Genomic DNA, 21,456 nt, shown 5'->3' on the forward strand with positions numbered 1-21,456 from the left:
GACATTCAAACAGTATTCCTAGCAGCTCTACTCATAATAGCCAAAGGGTAGAAGCAATTCAAATATACATCAACAGATAAACAGATAAAACAAATGGAGTATTATTCCATACAATGAATGTTACTCAGCCATAAAAAGGAATGAAGTACTGACACACGCTACAACATGGATGACCCCTGAAACATTATGCTAAGGGAAAGATGCCAGACACAAAAGGCCACACACATATTTTATGATTCCATTTACGTGAAATATCCAAAATAGGCAAACCCACAGAGATGGAAAGCAGGGTAGTGGCTGCCAGGGCTTGAGGAAGAAGAGGGAGTGGGGAATGACTTCTTAATGCGGAAGGGGTTTCAATGTGGGGGATAAAGAAGTTCTGGAAGTGAAAGTGGTGATGGAAGGGTGACCCTCTTCCATCCTACCCCAAGGACAAAGCACTGTTCATCCTGGAGCCTGAGGAGCCGGGCCCAGGAAAACCACCACAAACCAGGCACCCTCACCTTCAGATGCAGAAGAGCAGAGGCAGCCAGAAATGGGTGGCAGGTGACCCAAAACCTCGCACTACTCAGACCGAGATGGCAGGGAGAGTCACTGGACCTGGGCCCAGTCTCATATGGGACTCACATTTCTTCCAGAGCCAAGCACACAGCTAACAGCAGTTCAAACCCACAGACCAGCAAATACCATTCAAGGATCAATAAATCAAAACAAAAACAAAAAAGTGGAGGTGGGAGTTTAAAGATAGACGATAAAGCACATACATAAATCTGAAATGAATTATTACAGAAAACGGAAGACCTTTTTAGAAAATATGTGCTTCCTGTAAAAGATTACAGGAGGACACTGCCTCTACTAAAAAATTAAAGTTAAATTTTTTTTTAAAGAACAGGGAGCACCAATGTGAACAATATGAAATTAAAAGACAACAAGCTAAGATACAGGCCATGATTAGGATAGGAAGCAAAAATAATCACACTACAGCAGAATTAAAATCCACATGGAAGGGGCTACAGGGGAAATGCACACTGCTGAAAACGTCATTGATGGTGCACAGGACAAAAGTGAGGTACCCACAGAATGCTACTGGATACAGTGGAGAGGAGAAAAGACTGAGAGAAAAGCTCATGGACAGAGTGGTGAAGGGACAGATTATTTAACCTACAAATAATAAGAACCACCCAAAAGGAACACAAAATAAACGGAGATGCAATAATCAGAGGCAGGGAAGACAGAAGCTTTCCACCTCATTTATTAATACTGCCCCAAAAAGGAAAGCAAAGAGCTGCCAGCCTGATGTGCTGAAATCACTGGGCACTGTCTGTCCCAAGCACAGGAGAGAGGACACCATCACACGTGGGCCATCCCCTCTGCCCTGCATCCCCTCTGGGCTCCATCCTGAAGATTAAAAGACAGATCGTGACACAGCAAGCAAGCGCTCAAAGACCAAAGAGCCAGCTTGAAGGGGCTCTCCTGGGAAAATGGGGACAATCTGAGCATGAAAAAGAATGACTATAACTGATCACAAAACTGAATAAAAAGTCATGAATCCACAGTGATAACCCCCCCCTCCCCCAGCAGAGAGACAGAGAGAGAGAGAAACAAAACAAAACCATTTGCCTCCACTAGGGACGACTATTCTACCAAACCCTTACTTTGAAAATTGGTAATTAAACAGAAAGAATCCAGCAATTACCCTGCCTTTGGTAGGAAGAAATGTAGTCGTTCCCCAGCTGAACTGGGAAAAATTTGCCAAATACCAACAGATAATTGTGGAAGAAACGACAGAAAGCTGAGGGAGGAGGTAGGTCCATTTTTCAAACTCTCTCAAGCTCTCTTAATAAAACCGATTCAGGCCAGTTAATTATGTATAAATGCTGAAAATCATTTGGTAAAAAGTTGTTGGATAAAAGGATTATTTGCAGGGTGTCTAGGAATCACCTCATAGATTACTTCCTAATCTCAAAGAAGGAAATCCACATTTCCAGTAGAAGTATCTAGCATCTCCACATAAACCAAATGATGACACAGCAGAGGAGACTGCCTGCCTGACAGGACATGGAACATCCCGCACCTAGGAGATTTGCCCAAAACATCAACCTGAATATAACTGAGTCTTCAAACCTCTCTTTCAGCTTATAGCAAATACAGAGTATAAAAGAACAATGCAAAAGAAACCATGAGGAAACAATTAGACAAATCCAGAATCAGATTTTACAAGACAACTGCCCTTGTCTCGTCAAAAAGTCAATGTCGGAAAGGGGAGGGGAGGGGAGGGGAGAGATGGCGAAGGTTGCTGAGGGCAGCTATCCTAGGTTAAGAGACTAAAGAGATACAACCAATGCATGAATTTTGATTGGTACATGGTTCCCAAAAGGGAGGCTATAAAGAGCATTTTTGGTTCAACTGGGGAAAACTAAAAAGGATATAGATATTAGAAAATTACAATTAATATCTTAGGTATAATAATGTTATATAGGAAAATGTCCTTATTTTTTTAGGAGTAATTATTTGTAGTTCAGGTGTAAAAATGGACTATATAGGAAATGTCATTTTTAGAAGATACACATTGAGCTCTTTAGGGATAGACTGTCATGATGCCTACAAATGGTTTAGTAAATCATTTATTTCTATATAATACATATAGATAGAGCATATTTGGCAATATATTATCAATTGCTGAATCTTGATAGTAAGTATATTAGGTACCTTTTTAATTTTTCACAATAAAAAATTGAAGAGCTTTCCTTGCAAGGTATTCTTCACAGAATATGTGGTACAACCATTACAAAGGATAAGAAAAAAGAGATTTTAATAACATGGAGAAATGCTCATAACATTGAAGTGAAAACTTACATGTAGTTTCATTTCAACTAAATTAAACATATCCAGAAAAATAGTCCAGAAGGAAACACCAAAGTAACAATAAAGCTAGTGCTGGTGGACCTCCAGGTGCTGCAATCAGGGACTGACTTTCTTCCCCAGCCCTCGCCCAGCTCTCCTACTTCCTTCTCAGACTGGCCCTCCTCCTCCTCTACTTGCTTCCTAAAAGCCAATGGCCCCAGACCTGCCCAGACCCCCTTCCACTATCCACTATTCTCCCTCTCAGGCTCTGAGGAACCATTCCTACTGTTTGCGCATGACTGTTATGGGGCTGGACAGAACACAGCAGGAAGAGGTGTAATCTGGAATCTATGAGACCCAGGTGGCTTCAGGGCACACCCACAAGCCACCTAACTGCCTCTGTGTCCCTCATCTGTGAAGTTGGCATAGCTGAGAAGAAGAGGATCCTGGACACCATGCAGGAGAGCTCAGTGAGAGCAGAATCCCCAGAGCTGGTCCTCACTGGTCCTCAACCACAGCTCCTCACTGGAAAGAGCTCCATTCACCAGCCAGTCACGTGAACCACGAGCCTCCCCCCTCCTCCCCCTCCTCCTCTCCCTTCCCCTCCCCCTCCTCCCCAACACCCTCATCAAACCATCACCGAGTTCTCACAATATCAAATCCAACTAATTCTCTCCATCACCACTGCCACAACCCTGGCCCAGGCTACCATCATCTCTCACCACATGGGTCAGCCAGCATCCACTCAGGCGGCCACAACACAGCCAGAGCAATCTTTCCAACCTGGATCAGATGTCTCACTCCTTCCTAAAATCTTAGAGCAATAGTATCCCGTTATTACAGAGCTTCTACCCGGCTCCCCAGCCTCACGGCACAATCAAGGTCTCCTCAACTCTTGCTAACTCTATCCACCCAGCTTTCTTTCAGCCTCTTGATTTCCCCAAGCTCCCCCTGGCCACAGGGCCTTTGCATACCTCTTTGACCAACTACCTCCTCCTCATTCTTTTATTTACCTTTTTTAAAAAATCTTTTCCAGTACAGCACAGGGAATATAATGACTTTAAATGGAGTATAATCTATGAAAATATTGAATCACCATGTTGTACACCGGAAACTAATATAATGCTGTAAATCAACTATACTTCAATTTAAAAAATCTTTTTCATTACAGAATAGAACACATAAAGTCCACAAAACAAAAATGTACAATTATCACAAGCTGAGAACCCAATCAACCACCACCTAGGTGAAGAAACAACACTATCGGCCCTGCAGAAGCTCCCTCTCTCAAGGACCATCCAGTCACTACCCACCACTTCCCACCACCCCGACTTCTCTGGTAATCGTCTTCCTTGCTCGTAGCTTAAACACACAAGCAGGCAAGTCTAAACTCCTTAGTGTCCTACCTGATCTGAACTGGATGTAAACGGAATCATATAGAATGTACTCTTTTATGTCTGGCTTTTTTGGCCTGCAACATTAATGGCTGTGATTAATCCTTAAATCAGCAGGTAGCAGTAGTTCATTTTCACTGATGTACAGCATTCTCTTGTAACATACTATAGTGTATCAATTCTACTGCTGACAGACACTTGGGTTGCTTCCACTTTTGAGCTGTTACAAATAATACACTAGTAATATTCTTGTACATGCCTCTTGGAGTACATTTGCTTACATAAGCTATTAGATATATACCCAGAAGTAGAATTGCTGAAACACCGGGTATACATGCCTTCAACTTTAATAGATGCTGCTACAATATCTTGTAAAGTGGTGTTACCAATTTAATATTCCCACCAGAGCATTCCCTTGCTCCACATCCTCACTCACACCTGAAGAGACGCCCTATGGAAGATACATGTATAGGGCAAGATATTGGGAGGCGGGGGGTAGGGCATCCATGCCCGCTCTGGGTGTGCCACCCTCCCAGCATATTACTGCATTCACCAACCCAGAAGCTCCCCGAATCTCCTTGTTAAAGAGATTTTATAACTCAAACCTCCAGCCCCACTCCACTCCTAGGAAGCTGGGGGTAAGTTGGGGGGGGGGGTCTCTATTTCCTGGAAGATTTTATGTAAAACTGGTATTATTTCTTCCTTAAATGCTTAGAATTCACTGGTAAAGTCATCTGGGCCTAGAGTTTTCCTTGTTGGAAGATTTCAAATTAGGGATTCAATATCTTTAACAGTTATAAAGACAATTTACATTTCTATTTCTGTGTCAGCTTTAAGTCGTGTTTTTCTAGGAATCTGTCCACTTCATCTAAAGATTCAAATTTACTTGTATAAAGTTGTTTATAATACCTGCCTACTCTTTTTAACATCTGCAAGATCTTCGATGATGTCCCTTTTTCATTCCTAACATTAAATATTTGCTTTCTCTAATTTTTTTCTGATTACTCCTGCTGGGGTTTGTCAATTTTGTCAGATTTTTTTTTCCAAAGACTCCATTTTTGCCTTTGTTTATCCTTTCTAATGAATATTTTTCATTTCGTTAAATTCTGCTCTTCATTATTTCCTTCATTCTATTTTCTTTGAGTTTAATGTGTTGCTAGCCTTCTAATCACCTAATACACAGCCTAGCTCATGGATTTTCAGCAGTCTTCTTCTGTAACATAAATGCATTTAAAGATATAAGCCTCCCTCTAAACATGACTTCAGCTGTATCCCATTAGTTATATGTATTTTGCTATCATTCAACTGAAAACATTTTCTAGCTTTGACTCATAAGTTATTTGGAAACAAATTTCTAAATTTCCAGATACATGAGGATTTTCATTTTACTGATTTCTAGCTTCATTCCACTGTTGTTAGAGAACACAGTCTGTATAATTTCAATATTTTGGAATCTGTTGAGAATTGCCTTGTGGCCAGCACACAGTGAATTTTGACCAATGTGTCCTGTGCTTTTGAAAAGAACTTCGATTCTACAATTGCTCAGTACAGTGCTCTATATACGTCCATTAGGTCAAGTTTAGTACTTTGTTGTTCAATTTTTCTTTATTTTTATAAATTTTTGTCTGCTTATCATAACAGCCTCTGAAACAGGTGTGTTTAATATCCCACTATGATCATAGATTTATTTCCATTACAGTTGTATTAATTTTTCTTCTAAATATTTTGAAGTTACGTTAGGTATATACAGAATTTAAATTATTGTATCTAAAATAAAACTTTTATCATTTATCAGTATCAAAGCTTTATCTCTAATAATAAATTCTGCCCTCAAAGACTATTTTGTCTGACATTAAAATACTATAGCAACTTTCTTTAGGTTGATGAGTGCATAGTATTTTTTCCCATTCTTTTACTTTCAATCTTTTTATATCCTTCTGTTTTAAATGTATCTCTCTTAAATAACCTGGTCTACTTTTGTTTTCTTACCTGTCTGACAATCTCTGACTTTTAACTGGAGCATTCAAATTCACTTATATTTAACGTGATTACTGCTATACTGGGAGTTAAGTCTATCCACTTACTGTTTGCTTTCTCTTTGTTCTACTTGTTCAGTGTTTCCTTTTCTCTCCTTTTTTTTTAAATTTTATTGAAGTATAGTTGATTTACAGTGTTGTGTTAATTTCTGCTGTACAGCAAAGTGATTCAGTTATACATATATATATACACGTTCTTTTTTATATTCTTTTTCATTATGGTTTATCACAGGGTACTGAATATAGTTTCCTGTGCTATACAACAGGATCTTCTTGTTTATCCATAACAGTTTGCATCTGCTAACCCCAAACCCCCAATCTCTCCCTCTCCCTTTTTTCTCCTTTCTTGCCTTCTTTCAGATTTGGAATTTCTTATTATTCAATTTTTCTTGCCTTTTAGCTTACATACCATATCATCTTCACAATTTAGTGGCTGCTGCACAGATTACAACATGTATCCCTGACTTGTCTAATATTAATTGGTTCTTTTTTCTTTTTCCTGGAATTGCAAGGAAAACTTTAAACAGTTTTATTCCATTTACCTCCTTTCTGACTTACATACCATTGCTATGTATTTTAATTCTATATATATTTCAAACCTAAAGACAGATGGAGAGATATACTATGTTCTTGGATTGGAAGAATCAACATTATGAAAATGACTCTACTACCCAAAGCAATCTACAGATTCAATGCAATCCCTATCAAACTACCATTGGCATTTTTCACAGAACTAGAACAAAAAATTTCACAATTTGTATGGAAACACAAAAGACCCTGAATAGCCAAAGCAATCTTGAGAAAGAAAAACGGAGCTGGGGGAATCAGGCTCCCAGACTTCAGACTATACTACAAAGCTACAGTAATCAAGACAGTATGGAACTGGCACAAAAATAGAAATATAGATCAATGGAACAAGATAGAAAGCCCAGAGATAAACCCACGCACATATGGTCACCTTATTTTTGATAAAGGAGGCAAGAATATACAATGGAGAAGAGATAGCCTCTTCAATAAGTGGTGCTGGGAAAACTGGACAGCTACATGTAAAAGAATGAAATTAGAACACTTCCTAACACCATACACAAAAATAAACTCAAAATGGATTAAAGACCTGAATGTAAGGCCAGACACTATAAAACTCTTAGAGGAAAACATAGGCAGAACACTCCATGACATCAATCACAGCAAGATCCTTTTTGACCTATCTCCTAGAGAAATGGAAATAAAAACAAAAATAAACAAATGGGACCTAATGAAACTTCAAAGCTTTTGCACAGCAAAGGAAAACATAAACAAGACGAAAAGACAGCCCTCAGAATGGGAGAAAATATTTGCAAATGAAGCAACTGACAAAGGATTCATCTCCAAAATTTACAAGCAGCTCATGCAGCTCAATATCAAAAAAACAAACAACCCAATCCAAAAATGGGCAGAAGACCTAAATAGACATTTCTCCAAAGAAGATATACAGTTTGCCAACAAACACATGAAAGGATGCTCAACATCACTAATCATTAGAGAAATCCAAGTCAAAACTACAATGAGGTATCACCTCACGCCGGCCAGAATGGCCATCATCAAAAAATCTAGAAACAATAAATGCTGGAGAGGGTGTGGAGAAAAGGGAACCCTCTTGCACTATTGGTGGGAATGCAAATTGATACAGCCACTATGGAGAACAGTATGGAGGTTCCTTAAAAAACTAAAAATAGAACTACCATATGACCCAGCAATGCCACTGTTGGGCATATACCCTGAGAAAAACATAATTCAAAAAGAGTCACATACCACAATGTTCACTGCAGCTCTATTTACAATAGCCAGGACACGGAAGCAACCTAAGTGTCCATCAACAGATGAATGGATAAAGAAGATGTGGCACATATATATAATGGAATATTACTCAGCCATAAAAAAGAAATGAAATTCAGTTATTTGTAGTGAGGTGGATGGACCTAGAGACTGTCATACAGAGTGAAGTTAAGTCAGAAAGAGAAAAACAAATACCGTATGCTAACACATATATATGGAATCTAAAAAAAAAAAAAGGCTCTGAAGAACCTAGGGGCAGGAGAGGAATAAAGATGCAGACATAGAGGATGGACTTGAGGATATGGGGAGGAGGAAGGGTAAGCTGGGAAGAAGTGAGAGAGTGGCATGGACATATATACACTACCAAATGCAAAATAGATAGCTAGTGGGAAGCAGCCGCATAGCACAGGGAGATCAGCTGGGTGCTTTGTGACTACCTAGAGGGGTGGGATAGGGAGGGTGGGAGGGAGATGCAAGAGGGAGGAGATATAGGGATATATGTAGATGTATAGCTGATTCACTTTGATATAAAGCAGAAACTAACACACCATTGTAAAGCAATTATACTCCAATAAAGATGTTTAAAAAAAAATTTAGCAGTTGATAATCATTCAGTTTTCCATGTAAGTGCCCTTTTCATTGCTCTTCATTCCTTCCTGAAACACTAACCCTTCACCTAAGATCATTTTCCTTTAGCCAGACACAAACAAAAACACTCCTTGATGTTTCCTTCATTATGGGTCTGCACACAAAAAATTGATTTTGTTTATTTGAAAACATCTTTATTTCAGCTTTATTTCTGAAGGATCTTTTGGCTGAGTAATGAATTAGGGTTAGCAGTTTCTTCCAGCACTTAAATTTTGATTGACTTCTGCTTCCATGGCTTCTGTTAAGAACACAGCTGTCAATCTCACTGTTGCTCTTTTGAGGGTAATCTCTCTCCAGTTGCTTTCAAGTCTCCTCTTCATCTGTGGTTTTCAGCAGTTTTATTATTAAGTGATAGGTGAGGCTTTCTTTGTGTTCACAGGCTACTGAATCTGTGGGTGGTGCCTTTTAATAGTTGTGGGAAGTTCTCGGGCATTATCTTTACAAATGTTGTTTCTGCCCAATTTTCTCATAAAAGACCTTTTCACTGTTATCTCTGACTCCTGCCTTATCTGCTAATTTCTCCATTTTTTTATGTCTCCATAAGGCTTCCTTATGGGTAATTTTCTTTTGAGCTGTCTTCTGGGCCACTGAATTCTTTCTTCAGCCGTGTCTATTCTACCCTTCCTTTGAGAACTTAACTTTGATTATTACATTTGCCAGTTTTAGAATTTTCATTTGGTTCTTTTTCAGTTTCTAGTTCTCTGCCAGAATTCTCAGTCTGGTCTTTTAGCTCCTTAAACATAGTAAGCATAGTTGTTTCAAAATCTGTGTCTGATGTCTAGAGCCCCTGTTAATCTGTCTTTATAATCTGCTGTTTCCATTGGTTTTAATTCACGTGGCCTTGCCTCCCCGTGTGTCTGTTCTTCACTGAACACAAAACAGTGAGTTTACAACATGGCTTGTGAAAATAACTGGATGACTGGATGATGTCATCTCCCTCTACAGAGGACTGAAGTTGCTTCTGTTAAGCACCTAAAAACAACAGCACTCTGGGATTACCTTAATTTCAGAGACCTGACATGCTATGAAGCATGACTGCAGGCCTTTGGAAGTCCTACTTCTAATCCTCCTCATTCCTTGGAAGTGGCTTTTTGGGATCCTAAACCAAATTGAGGGAGCTCACCCAGGATTGCTGCCCTTTGGCAGATCCCAATACCTCAGGTCCCACAGGCATGTCTGACTGCTTCACAGAGCTCGGCCCCTCGGCGTCCCCTTCAGAGTTAGTATATGCCCTACGTTAGTTTCCTGTGGCTGCCCCGTAACCAAGGCCACAGACTGGGAGGCTTAAACAACAGAAATTTGTTGTCCCACAATCCAGGAAGCTAGAAGTCCAAAATCAAGGTGTCAGCTGGGCCGCACTCCCTCTAAAGGATCCAGGGGAGATTCTACCTATTACCTCTTCTAGTGGCCCCACCTGGTCCTTGGTTTGTGACAGCAAAGATCTAAATCGCTGGCTCTGTTTTCACATGGCTTTTTTCTCTGTGTGTTCCTTTGTGTCCAAATCTTCCTCCTCTTTCTTTTACAAAGACACCAGACATTAGATTTAGGGTCCTTTCATCACCAAAACAACCCTACAGTACCTATGTGGTTATTCTATTAACGCCTTCTTCAGACTACTAGCTCTAGGGGTGTTCTTTGTTGTTCAGGAAGGACCCCCCAAGTGCCAGCACACAGAACAATTTTAAGATCTCTACTATTTACTGAGTTAAACTGAATCTGTGAAATAAAGAAAATAACACCTAGCCCATGCTATTCCCACTAGTATTCAATACATTAACAATTTTTTAAAAAGATACTCACTGTTAATTGTCTGCCAGATTTGTTTTTATTTGCTATTCTGGCTGCTAGAGATGGAGACTCACCCAGATCAGCTTGAGCTGGGGGCAGAGGGGTTCGGGGGGATGGCTACTGGTCAAGATATAAAAAGTGAACAATCAGAGAGACAGAAATAATCATAAAAGCAACCATTTATTGAATGCTCATAATATGCCAGGGTTGACGCTAGATAAGCGTTGCACAAAGACTACTCCACTTGTTTCTATGAGTTATCATCATCGTTTTTATTTTACAGATCTGAGAACTATTATAATCATTTCTATTTTGCAGAGAGAGAAACTGAGGCTCAGGAACACACACCTAACATTTACTGTCACCACTCGTTACCCAAGAGCTAGTATTTTCCCTATTTACAGATAAGGAAACCAAGTCTTGAGAGGTTTGGAGACTTGTTCGTGACACCAAAGTGTAGACTCTTCAATACTGCTACATACGAGCTTTAAAAAAACCTTTTAGGGACTTCTCTGGTGGTCCAGTGGTTAAGAATCCATCTTGCAGTGCAAGGGATGCCACTTCCATCCCTGGTCAGGGAACTAAGATCCCACATGCCTCGGGGCAACTAAGCCCACGAGCCACAACTAGAGAGAGGCCCACATGCCACAACGAAAGATCCCACGTGCTGCAACTAAGACCCGACACGGTCAAAAAAATAAATAAATAAATATTTTAAAAAACAAAAAACAAAAACTTTTATACCACTTCCCACCCACTAGGATAGCTATCATCAAAAAGATAAAACAACTGAGGACATGGAGAAACTGGAACCCTCATACCTTACTGGTGGAAATGTAAAATAGTGCAGTCACTTTGGAAAACAGTCTGGCAGTTTCTCAAAGACTAAGAATAGAGTTACCATGTGACCCAGCAAATCTACTCCTAGGTATATATCCACCAGAAATGAAACATATGTACACACAGAAATATGTACATGAATGTTCATAGCAGCATTATCCAGAATAGCCAAAAAGTGAAAATAACCCAAATGCCCAGCAACAGATGAATGTAAATAAAACGTAGTAAATCCATACAACGGTATATTACTCAGCAGTAAAATGAAAAGAAGTACTGGCACAGGCTACAACATGGATGAATTTTGAACACATTTTACTAAGTGAAAGGAACCAGACACAAAGGGTACATACTGCATATTATATTTATATGAGATGTCTAGAATCAGCAAATCCACAAAACAGAAAGCAGACTAGCAGTTGCCTAGGGTTGAGAGAGCTGGGAGAAAACGGGGAGTAAATGCTAATGGTTATGGGTTTCTTTTTTTTTTGGTTGCATTGGGTCTTCGTTGCTGCACGTGGGCTTCCTCTAATTGTGGTGCACAGGCTTCTCATTGCAGTGGCTTCTCTTGTTTCGGAGCATGGCCTCTAGGCACCCAGGCTTCAGTAGTTGTGGCATGCGGGCTCAGCAGTTGTGGCTCAAGGGCTCTAGAGCGCAGGCTCAGTAGTTGTGGCACACGGGCTTAGTTGCTCTGCGACATGTGGGATCTTCCTGGACCAGGGATCAAAACTGTGTCCCCTGTACTGGCAGGTGGATTCTTAACCACTGCGCCACCAGGAAAGTCATATGGGTTTCTCTTTGAGGTGATGAAAATGTTCTAAAACTGACTGCGGTGATGATTACACAACCGTAGATATACTAGAAAACACTGAACTGTACACTTTAAATGAGTGAGCTGCATGGTATGTGAATTTTATCTTAGTAAAGCTGTTTTTTAAGTGTTTTACAACTTGAACATTTTACTTAATTTCTACTAGTCTTCATTTCACAATGGAAAAAATACTTTGTTTAAATTTGAAATTAAGAATATAAGCACTTTAATGCACAAAGCCAAAAATGTTAACTTTTTTAAAACTTTTAAATAAATTAAGCTCCATCTTAACTGATAAGTCTTCACACAATCACACTGTTCTCTACTCAGATTTCAAAATACCTTATAATGTGTTCATAAGCTAATTTACCAGTGTATTAGTTCCATTTTCTTTTTTCCACACTAGCTATGTGGTCCTATAAAATCACTACTGTGTACTATGGTAAGGAAATGAAATGAAGTAATGTGTTTGCTGGGGACAGTTGGAACATGTGAAAATATCAGACGTACATGATATGCTAAACTAATCAACGACCATCTCAAATCTATACACATCAAATTTTCAAAGACTTTCCCCATCAAAGACTTGGGAAAAAGTTTCAAAAGAACCTCACGAATAAAGATTTTTTTTGGCGCTTGGTAAGGCTTCTCTTTACACATGTCCTCATGGTCTTGTTTCTCAAAGTCTGGTCCACGACCACCAGCAGCAGCATCTCCTGGGAGGTGATAAATGCAGAACCTCTAGCCCCACTCCAGACCTACTCAACCAGAATCTGCATTTTAACAAGATCCCGAGGGGACGTGTCTGCACATGAAAATTCGAGAAGCACTGTCGTAAGACACTTCCTTTTCTTTTTCCATTAAGACAGCTCTAGCTTGCACTGGCCTAATGTTTCAAAAACTTGACGTACATACAGCTCTGGTCCTGAGCCAGCTTGTCCTCAGTTCCATTCCTCACTCTTCTGCTCTCCTCCAAATTGCAGATGGGCTGATCCCTGCAGGCTGGGTTTCCCAAGCAGGAGGGGGCATGGGGTGAGTCTCCAGGAGCAGCTGTGTCCTTCCAAGCCTCCAGCCCCCGCCAGATGACCCATGGCGGTTCCAGCCTCTGGCGAGTCACAGTTGTTCCTGATACGCTGCCTCCCGGCTTGTCTTCCAGCTTCGGGGTGGCAGTGGTTTCCTGTTTGCTGCCTTGTCGCAGGGTTACCTCACTGCCCACTGTTTGCATTCTCAATTCTTCAGCACCTGTGCGGCCACTCCCCCATTGAACTCCCTCTGTTTTAAATACTTAAAGTGGGTCGTTCCTTTTTGGACTCAGAATGATACCCCATACCATTCTGGATATTTCCCCTGTGCACCACATATACCAGAGGAATTTTCTGAACGGCTTATCTGCTTTAAAAGGGGGAGTGGGGAAGGGAGGTTGGGAGCTACCACACACACAGGAAACCTCACATTCCAGCAATCTCTAACAACCCAAAAGAAAACTCAACTTTAAACTATTTGTACAGCAGATGTGACTGTATTCAGAAACTCAAGTCCTCGGGGTGTATTTTTAACACTCTACCCATCACTCCTCCTCAGCCAGAACAGCTGGTGTAACAGCTATTGTTTTAAGAGGAAAAAAAAAAAGCCTCCTTAAGAACAGAATTCTGGACAAACACTGGAATCTCTGAGAGATCAAATCTTAATAACAGTTGTAAATCACATGATCCACCCCATACTGGGCACACACCATGCCTGAGGACCAAGCAACAGGTGAGAACAACTCCTAGCAGTACCATTTAGGGCTACTTGGAGATCTTTCTAAAAGCACCTCTGACCCATCACTCTCAGGCTCTGAATAATCCTTAGTGGCTCCCTCTTGCCCAAGGCCACAAACCCAACTCCAGGGCTATCCTTTCAAAATCCAGCCTGATCTACCTTTCCAGCCTCTTCCTCATTCCTCTCAATCTGACCCACTCACCTTCTGACCATTCCCAGGTGTGCCTAAACCTGTAGATACAACATTCAACTAGGTGGAAAGTCCTCTTTCCTTACTTAGCCTGACAAACTCTTTCCCGCAAGATCCTGCCTCCCAGGGTAGCTGGATTCTCAGTCCTCTAAGCTTCCACAGCACTTACTACATCATACTGTCACATGGACAGATGTCCACCTCCTACAGGCTGGGAACCCCGAAATGGAGAAACTGCCTTCCATCTTGGGATCCTGACCATAGTTCAGATCCAGATCCAAGTTACTACCAGTGACACCCTGGGCAAGAAAGACACTTACCCTCTCCACCTCCAATTCCATAAGACGGGAATGACAGACAACACCCAACACACTGGGTTATCACCAAGGCTAATGAGTTAACCCATGTAAAGTTAACCCAAGAAAAGTGCCTGGCACATAGTAAGCACTGGAGAATTGCTAGCGTTATAATTATTACTATTACTGTTATATCTGGAACAAAGGAGGTGTTCAATACCTATGTGCTGAATGACTGGAGCACTGCACAATAAAACTGTTTGTAACATTAGGACAAAAGATTACCCCATCCCAGGTATCAGAGGCTGACATAAGATTAAGAAATGGCTCCCACGGTAAAAGTACCAGCTGAACTCACTGGCCCTGGAGGAAAAGCGCACTGCAGCGGGATGAGATAGTCTGTGCCAGCTGGATCTGCCCAGGCTGCCCACAGACCCAGGCTGCCCTCAGCCACCTGTCCAACCACCTGCCTGAGGAAGCCGTGTGCTAACACAGAGGGCTCACCTGCAGCAAAACCCAAAAGCAGTTTGCAACAGAAACCGCAATGGGAAAACAAAGGGTGCAACTTTACTCCTGCAGAAAGGAAATGCGTCTTTCTGCAGCTAATACTTCGCGTCTGGAGTTCTCCACCGAGAGTAAGATGCCAAGCGGGTGCGCAGCCAGGGACAGCCCCCTCTCCCCTCTTTCCCGAGGAGGGAGAGAGAGGCGGTCACGGGACGCGCATCCCTGCCCTTTCCCGCACGAAAATCCACGCGAGGGGAAGGAAGGGAAGAGCCCCATACCTGGGTCCAATCGGATTTCTCAGGGGCCACAGGTGAGTGCACAGCACCCAGCGGGAAAGAGCCCGATCCGTCCTCAGAAATGTGCAGAACCCGGGTCGGGGAGCGCTCGCCGGCCGGACGCAGCCAGGAGTCCCCATTTCTGGTGCGCTCGCCCCCCAGCCTACAGGCCTGTCCCTCCCGGTCCCCGCGGCACGGGGCTTCCTCGCGGCCCGCCCCGCCAAGCGCCCCGCCGGCCTGGCCCCGCGCGGCGCCCACCTGCTCCCCGGCCCGGGGTCCCCGCCGCCGCCCCGCCGGGAGGCGCGCTCAGCCCCGAGCGCCTGGTCCGTTACCCCGAGGAGCGCACTCCGTCCGGGCAGCGGCGCCCGGCGGGACCCTAGGCCGGGCCGGGCCGGGCCTGGGCGGCTGCTCGGGCCGAACTGCGGGCCTCACGGGGCTGCCGCGGCGTGAGGGGCGCGCGCCCGGGCCGCCGCCGCGGGCTCACCTTCTGGCGGATCTGGCCCGACGTGGACACCTTGCGGATGAGCTTCTGCGGGGAGCCGGGCTCCGCCTCGGGCTCGCTGTCGGACGACTCCTCAGGCGGCGGCGGCGGAGGCGGCTGCGGCGGACCCGGCTGAGGGGCACCCGCCGCCGCCGCCATGCTGCCGGGCCAGCGCGCGCACAGCGGGCGGGGGCGGGGCCGGGGCCGGGGCCGAGCCGGGCTGGGGGCGGGGCCTTGAGGGGCGGGGCCGGGACCGCGGTCTCCAGCTCCGCCCCTCCGCGCCCCCTGCCGGCCGCGCGCGCAGCCGGAGGTGGCGCCCCTGTCGGGCGTCTCTTCGCCTCCACAGGTGGTGTCAGAACCACAGGTTTTAGCCTCTGTTTCTTTTCTTCCTGGGACACAATTTGTGTGGGGTTTTTTTATTTCTGTGTTCACTCTTTTTCATCTTTAATGTTCTCCTTCAAGAATGTAAGTGACCTCCAGGCGGCCCGGGACTGTCTTTCTTGCCCTGCATCGTGTCTCCAGCATCTAAAAGCAGGGTCTGGCATTTAGTAGTTAGTTGCACGACAAACAGTTCGAGGAGTGGGTGAATGCATGCATGAATGCAGGAAAGAAGGTACTTGGACAGGCCTCTGGGATGCTGGAACAGGGATACACAGTTCCATCCGAGAAGGCTTCCTGGAGAAAAAGATAAAGTGAGACGGAAAATGTGAGCAGGAGTTATCCCTAACCGGGGACCCCTGTTCCAGGCCAAGAGATGAGATTGTGCAAAGATCTGGAGGCAAGAAAGAACATATCTCTGGAAAAAAGGGAAACTGTAGCCTAAAGGAAGGAAAATACTTGAAGAGATGAGCCTGGGGGCGGGCAGGTCAGACTGGGCCTTTGTAAACCTGATAAGGGGGTTGGTCTTTTAGCCTGAGTCCTGAAGGCAACAGGAAGCCCTTGAGCCATCTTAACCCTGGGCGGGGCTCAGTCACAAAACTGAGGACTGCGATCCAGGCTTTGAAGCAATCGGGGCAGGTGGCTGCCCTGGATTACTGGGAGGGGCTGGGGAGACAGAGAAGTGGACTTAGGAGGGTAGCTGGAGGAGAGGCAGAGGCAATTTGGGATAAGCCCAACCTTCCCAGCTAAGACAGCTGGAGGAGAGGGAGTGAAGTTGGAGGTGAGTTTTTGCTGCCCTATGGGACATCCAGGTGGAGAAGGGTTTGGTGCCACCTGAGAAGGGCAAATCCTCTTTAAAGACCCTATCTCCAAATACAGCCACATTCTGAGGTAGTAAGGGGCTGCACAGTTTTCCCCTTGCCCTTTCAAAGGGCTGCTCCTAGAGACACAGTGGCTCCTGTCCTGCCTGCGGGTCAGCATGCTCTGGCCCCCACTGCACTGGGCAATGCTTTCCAGAGGCAAAATAAGTGAACCCCCCCCCAGGGGCCACAGAGGAGCATCTGGCGTGGGGACATGGCCAGGGGAATGGATTCACCGCCAGGACAGAGCATGTCAGGGCCTAATGCAGGGACACTCTGGGACACACTGGGGACCCCTGGTGAGCCCAGCTGTGCTGCCCAGTGCTGTAGCCACCAGCCACGTGTGGCTACTTCAATTTCAAGTTCAATTAATTAAAAGTTAATTTTCAGTTCCTCAGTCACACTAGCCACATTTCAGCTGCATGTGGTCTAGCAGCTACCACACGGGACAGCACAAATATAGAACATTTCCATCGTCGCAGAAAGTTCCGCAATGCAGGAGGACAGTGATGGCTCCCATATACTGCCCACCGGCCACACACCAGACACTTGACCAGCGACTCTAGTCCACACACATGTCCCCCAGAGCAAGCTTGATGGTCTCATTCTAGAGATGAAGACCTGAGGTTCAGATACGTCTCCCAAGGAATTCATGAGAGGCAGAATTTGAACTTGGACTATGTGATTCCTAAGTCCTTGACCCTTCAGGGCTAGGCCTCCCAGGAAGCTGAGGCTCCAAGGAGCTCATAGGAGGAAAGAGGAGAGAAGGGTCTTGTTATGGGCTGACTTGTGTCCCCGCTTCCAACATTCATACGTTGAAGTCCTAATCCTCTAGTACCTAAGAATGTGGCCGTATTTGGAGATAGGGAGGTAATCAAGTTAAGGAGGTAATCAAGTTAAAATGAGGTAATTTTAAGGAGGTAATCAAGTTAAATTGAGACCATTAGGATGGGCCCTAATCCAATACAACTGGTGTCCTTACATCAATAAGAAGACATTTGGACGCAGACAGGCTCCAAGGGGAGACCACGCGAAGACACACAGAGAAGTCATCTGCAAGAAAAGGATAGAGGCCTCAGAAGAATCTGACCCTGCCGACACCTTGGTCTCAGACTTCTGGTCTCCAGAATTGTGAGAAAATAAATTTCTGTTGTTTAGGCCCCCAGGTCTGTGGTACTTTGTTATGACAGCAAGGAGCTGACTAATAAGGGCACAGAGGGGAGGGTGTCCTGCATCTCCACGGAGATTGGTGATTTTTGTATCAACTAATTACAATGTAGTGTGATACATAAGTGCAAAAATCTAAGGGTGTTATAGGGGGAGGGACGGTACAGCAGAAGAAAGAGTTATAACTCTGCCGTGTCAGGGGAGCCTCTCCAGAGGACAGGTGACCCCAGCCTGGTTTGGAGATTTGAACTGAAAGGCGAGGGGATGGAGGGAATTTTCCAGGAAAACACAAAAAGGCAGGAAAACACAAATAGGCAAGTTGGGAGGATGACAGGGATCTGGATTTGCTACTGAGCCACTGGTCAGGTTGTGGGGAGTCTGGAAGGTGAGCTGCACCAGGACTCAAAGCAGCCTCTGTTTGGCTCTGGAGCAAGGACGTTATCCTCTGGGCACCAGAGCCACTGAAGGGGTTTTGAAAAGCAGAGGAGGGTTCTATCCCTGGTCAGGGAACTAAGATCCCGCATGCCTCACGGCGCGGCCCAAAAACAAAAGAAAAGAAAGAAAAGCAGAGGGACTAATGACTCTGGGCAGAGTGATCCAGCGGAGAAAAGGCTAGAAACAGAGAGGGAATTAATAAGTGATTCACTGCAAACTGTTATATAGAGAGTAGATATAAAACAAGGTATAGCACAGGGAACTATGTTCAATATCCTGTGATAAACCATAATGGAAAAGAATACAAAAAAGAATATATATGTATATATATGTGTATGTATATATATATACATATATATATATGTATAACTGAATCACTTTGCTGTATGGCAGAAATTAACACACTGTAAATCAACTTCAATTTTTTTTTTTTTCAGTTGACTTACCGGGACTTCTCTGGTGGTCCAGTGGATAAGACTCCACGCTCCCAGTGCAGGGGGCCCCGGTTCCATCCCTGGTCGGGGAACTAGATCCCGCATGCATGCCTCAAGAGTTCTCATGCCTCAACTAAGAGTCTGCATGCCACAACTAAAGATCCCGTGTGCTGCAACTAAGACCTGGTGCAGCCTAAATAAATAAATAAATAAATATTTAAAAAAATAAATAAAGTGACTTACCAATCCAGGCAATGCTGATTTGGGCCAGAACCGAGGAGGTAGTTGTGGAGGTGGAGAGAGGAGGTGACAGACAGAAGACGTAGTAGAGGGAACAAGAGGGACCAGGTGCTCCCTGTCAGAAGATTAGGGAGCAGGGCAAGTCGGAATGCCTCCCAGATACGGGGCTTTGCAGGGAAGAGCGCCCCACTGAGCCCAGTAGGCCTAGAGGAGAAGATGAACTTGGTTTGGAGCAAACTGAGCTTGAGATGCCTGGGTGTGCTGTTGCCTACGCCCGTCAGATGCTCAGGGGATACCAGGGTTCCAGAATCCATTATTTTATTTTATTTTATTTATTTATTTATTTTTGCGGTACGCGGGCCTCTCACTGTTGTGGCCTCTCCCGTTGCGGAGCACAGGCTCCGGACGCGCAGGCTCAGTGGCCATGGCTCACGGGCCCAGCCGCTCCGCGGCATGTGGGATCTTCCCGGACCGGGGCACAAACCCACGTCCCCTGCATCGGCAGGCGGACTCTCAACCACTGCGCCACCAGGGAAGCCCAGAATCCACCATTTTAGAGGCGAAAAGCCAAGGGCATGAACGTGAACGCAAGGGAGAGTTGGGAGGCAGAGATTGTGGCTGAATAGGAGTCTATTTGCAATTATAAAAAAGTGCTAGAAATTGTCGCAGCCAAAGAGGAGCCTAAGGAAATGTGATGACTAAATGTCATGTGGGATCTTGGAACAGAAAAAGGACATTAGGTAAAAACTAAGGAAATCTGAATAAAGAATGGGCTTCAGTTTAATAATAATATGTAAATATTGATTCATTCAGTGTGGCAAAGGCACCATCCTAATGTAAGATGTTAATAATTTAGAGGAAACTGGGTATGGGGGAACTCACTGTACTTTCTTTGCAACTTTTCTGTAAATCTGAAACTATTTGAAAATAAAAAGTGTATTTTTAAAAAGAGGATTAGGCTTAGTAAGAACTATATTATGTTCTTAAATCAGAGGAACATAACTGCCATATTTTCTCTGATGAGCAAAGAAGCCTTTGTGTTCTCTGGTGGCTGCAGAGTGCTGTTCCCTTGGAGACCACCCCCAAGGTGGCATGCCTGCACGAGCACATTCTACCTCCTTATGCAGTGAGTCACGCTGTGAATAATCTCTAACAATATGCTGCTCCCCGAGTTTGCCCCACCTTAAGGGCATATCAAGGTGGCGGTAATAACATCCTTCACATCCAACCTCATCTTTCTTCTCGGCCTGTCAACGTAGAAGTGCACCTCCTGTCAAAAAGAACCGCTTCACGTTAGAATAGATAAAGGATGCACTTGAAAACATGGGAGTTATCATTTTATCCTGAACTGCGGTTATGATTGACATCCGGAGCAGGACATTGCTTTACTGTGTGCGACATGTACTTCCCCTGGCCCCCAGGACCTGTGTCAACCAAATACCGCCCCCATACATTTCCAAGTGCACCCAGCTTCCGCCCCCTCCCTGCGCACCCCCCAAGCATAAGTAAACTAAACCCTTAGGGTTGTGATATTAGACTGGGAGGCAAGCAGTGAAAAATGTTAAAGGAATAGGAAAACAGACACTCTAAAAAGAAGTTATCTACATGTGATAAAATTGTAGAGAACTAAATACACACACACGAATACAAGTAAAAAGGGGGGAATCTGGAAAAGATGGGTGGAGTACAACTACATGTGAATCTATAATTATCTCAATAATATTTTCAACTTAAACTTAAGGGCAGCCATTGTTGAATCATAAATGCTCCAACACCGCCCCCCCCAACTCTCATATACACATTCAGCAACAAAAGGTGAGCAAAGGGAATTCCCTGGCGGTCCAGTGGTTAGGACTCCGAGCTTCCACTGCAGGGGGCACGGGTTCAATCCCTGATCAGGGAACCAAAATCCCGCATGCCACACGGTGTAGCCAAAAAAAAAAAAAAAAAAAAAAAAATGGTGAGCAAAGTTCTGGTTGTTATAGACTCAGGGAAACCAGAGTTTAAGTCTTGACTCCAACTCTCACTAGCTGTGTGACCTTGGGTAAGGTACATAACCTCTCTGAACTGCAGTTTCCTCATCTAACAAATGGGAAGCATGGCTGGAATGGTTAGATGTAACAGGTGAAGTGCCTAGCACAAGGCAGGTGCCCAGTAAATAGCAGGGACCCCTACTTCTCCTTTGGTTGCAGGTTGCAGAACTTTGCCCCAAGTTCTCAGCTGCCGCTTTCTCCATGCAGCACCCTCAGCTCTTCTGCACCG

General features: G+C 44.2%; 1 protein-coding gene across 3 annotated transcripts in view; it reads right to left on the bottom strand.

Annotated features, from left to right (window-relative positions):
• The window catches only part of DGKD (diacylglycerol kinase delta), a 109,823-nt gene extending 93,983 nt beyond the window's left edge, over positions 1 to 15,840 (bottom strand). For all 3 annotated transcript variants that reach the window (XM_060106248.1, XM_060106247.1, XM_060106249.1), the window contains exon 1: positions 15,684 to 15,840. In XM_060106248.1, coding sequence (XP_059962231.1) covers positions 15,684 to 15,839 — 156 coding nt within the window. In that variant the 5' untranslated portion in view covers position 15,840. The remainder of the gene's footprint in view (positions 1 to 15,683) is intronic.
• Between the last annotated feature and the right edge of the window lie 5,616 nt (positions 15,841 to 21,456).

The sequence above is a fragment of the Mesoplodon densirostris genome, chromosome 8 (genome assembly GCF_025265405.1).
Source record: "Mesoplodon densirostris isolate mMesDen1 chromosome 8, mMesDen1 primary haplotype, whole genome shotgun sequence".
NCBI lineage: Eukaryota > Metazoa > Chordata > Mammalia > Artiodactyla > Ziphiidae > Mesoplodon > Mesoplodon densirostris.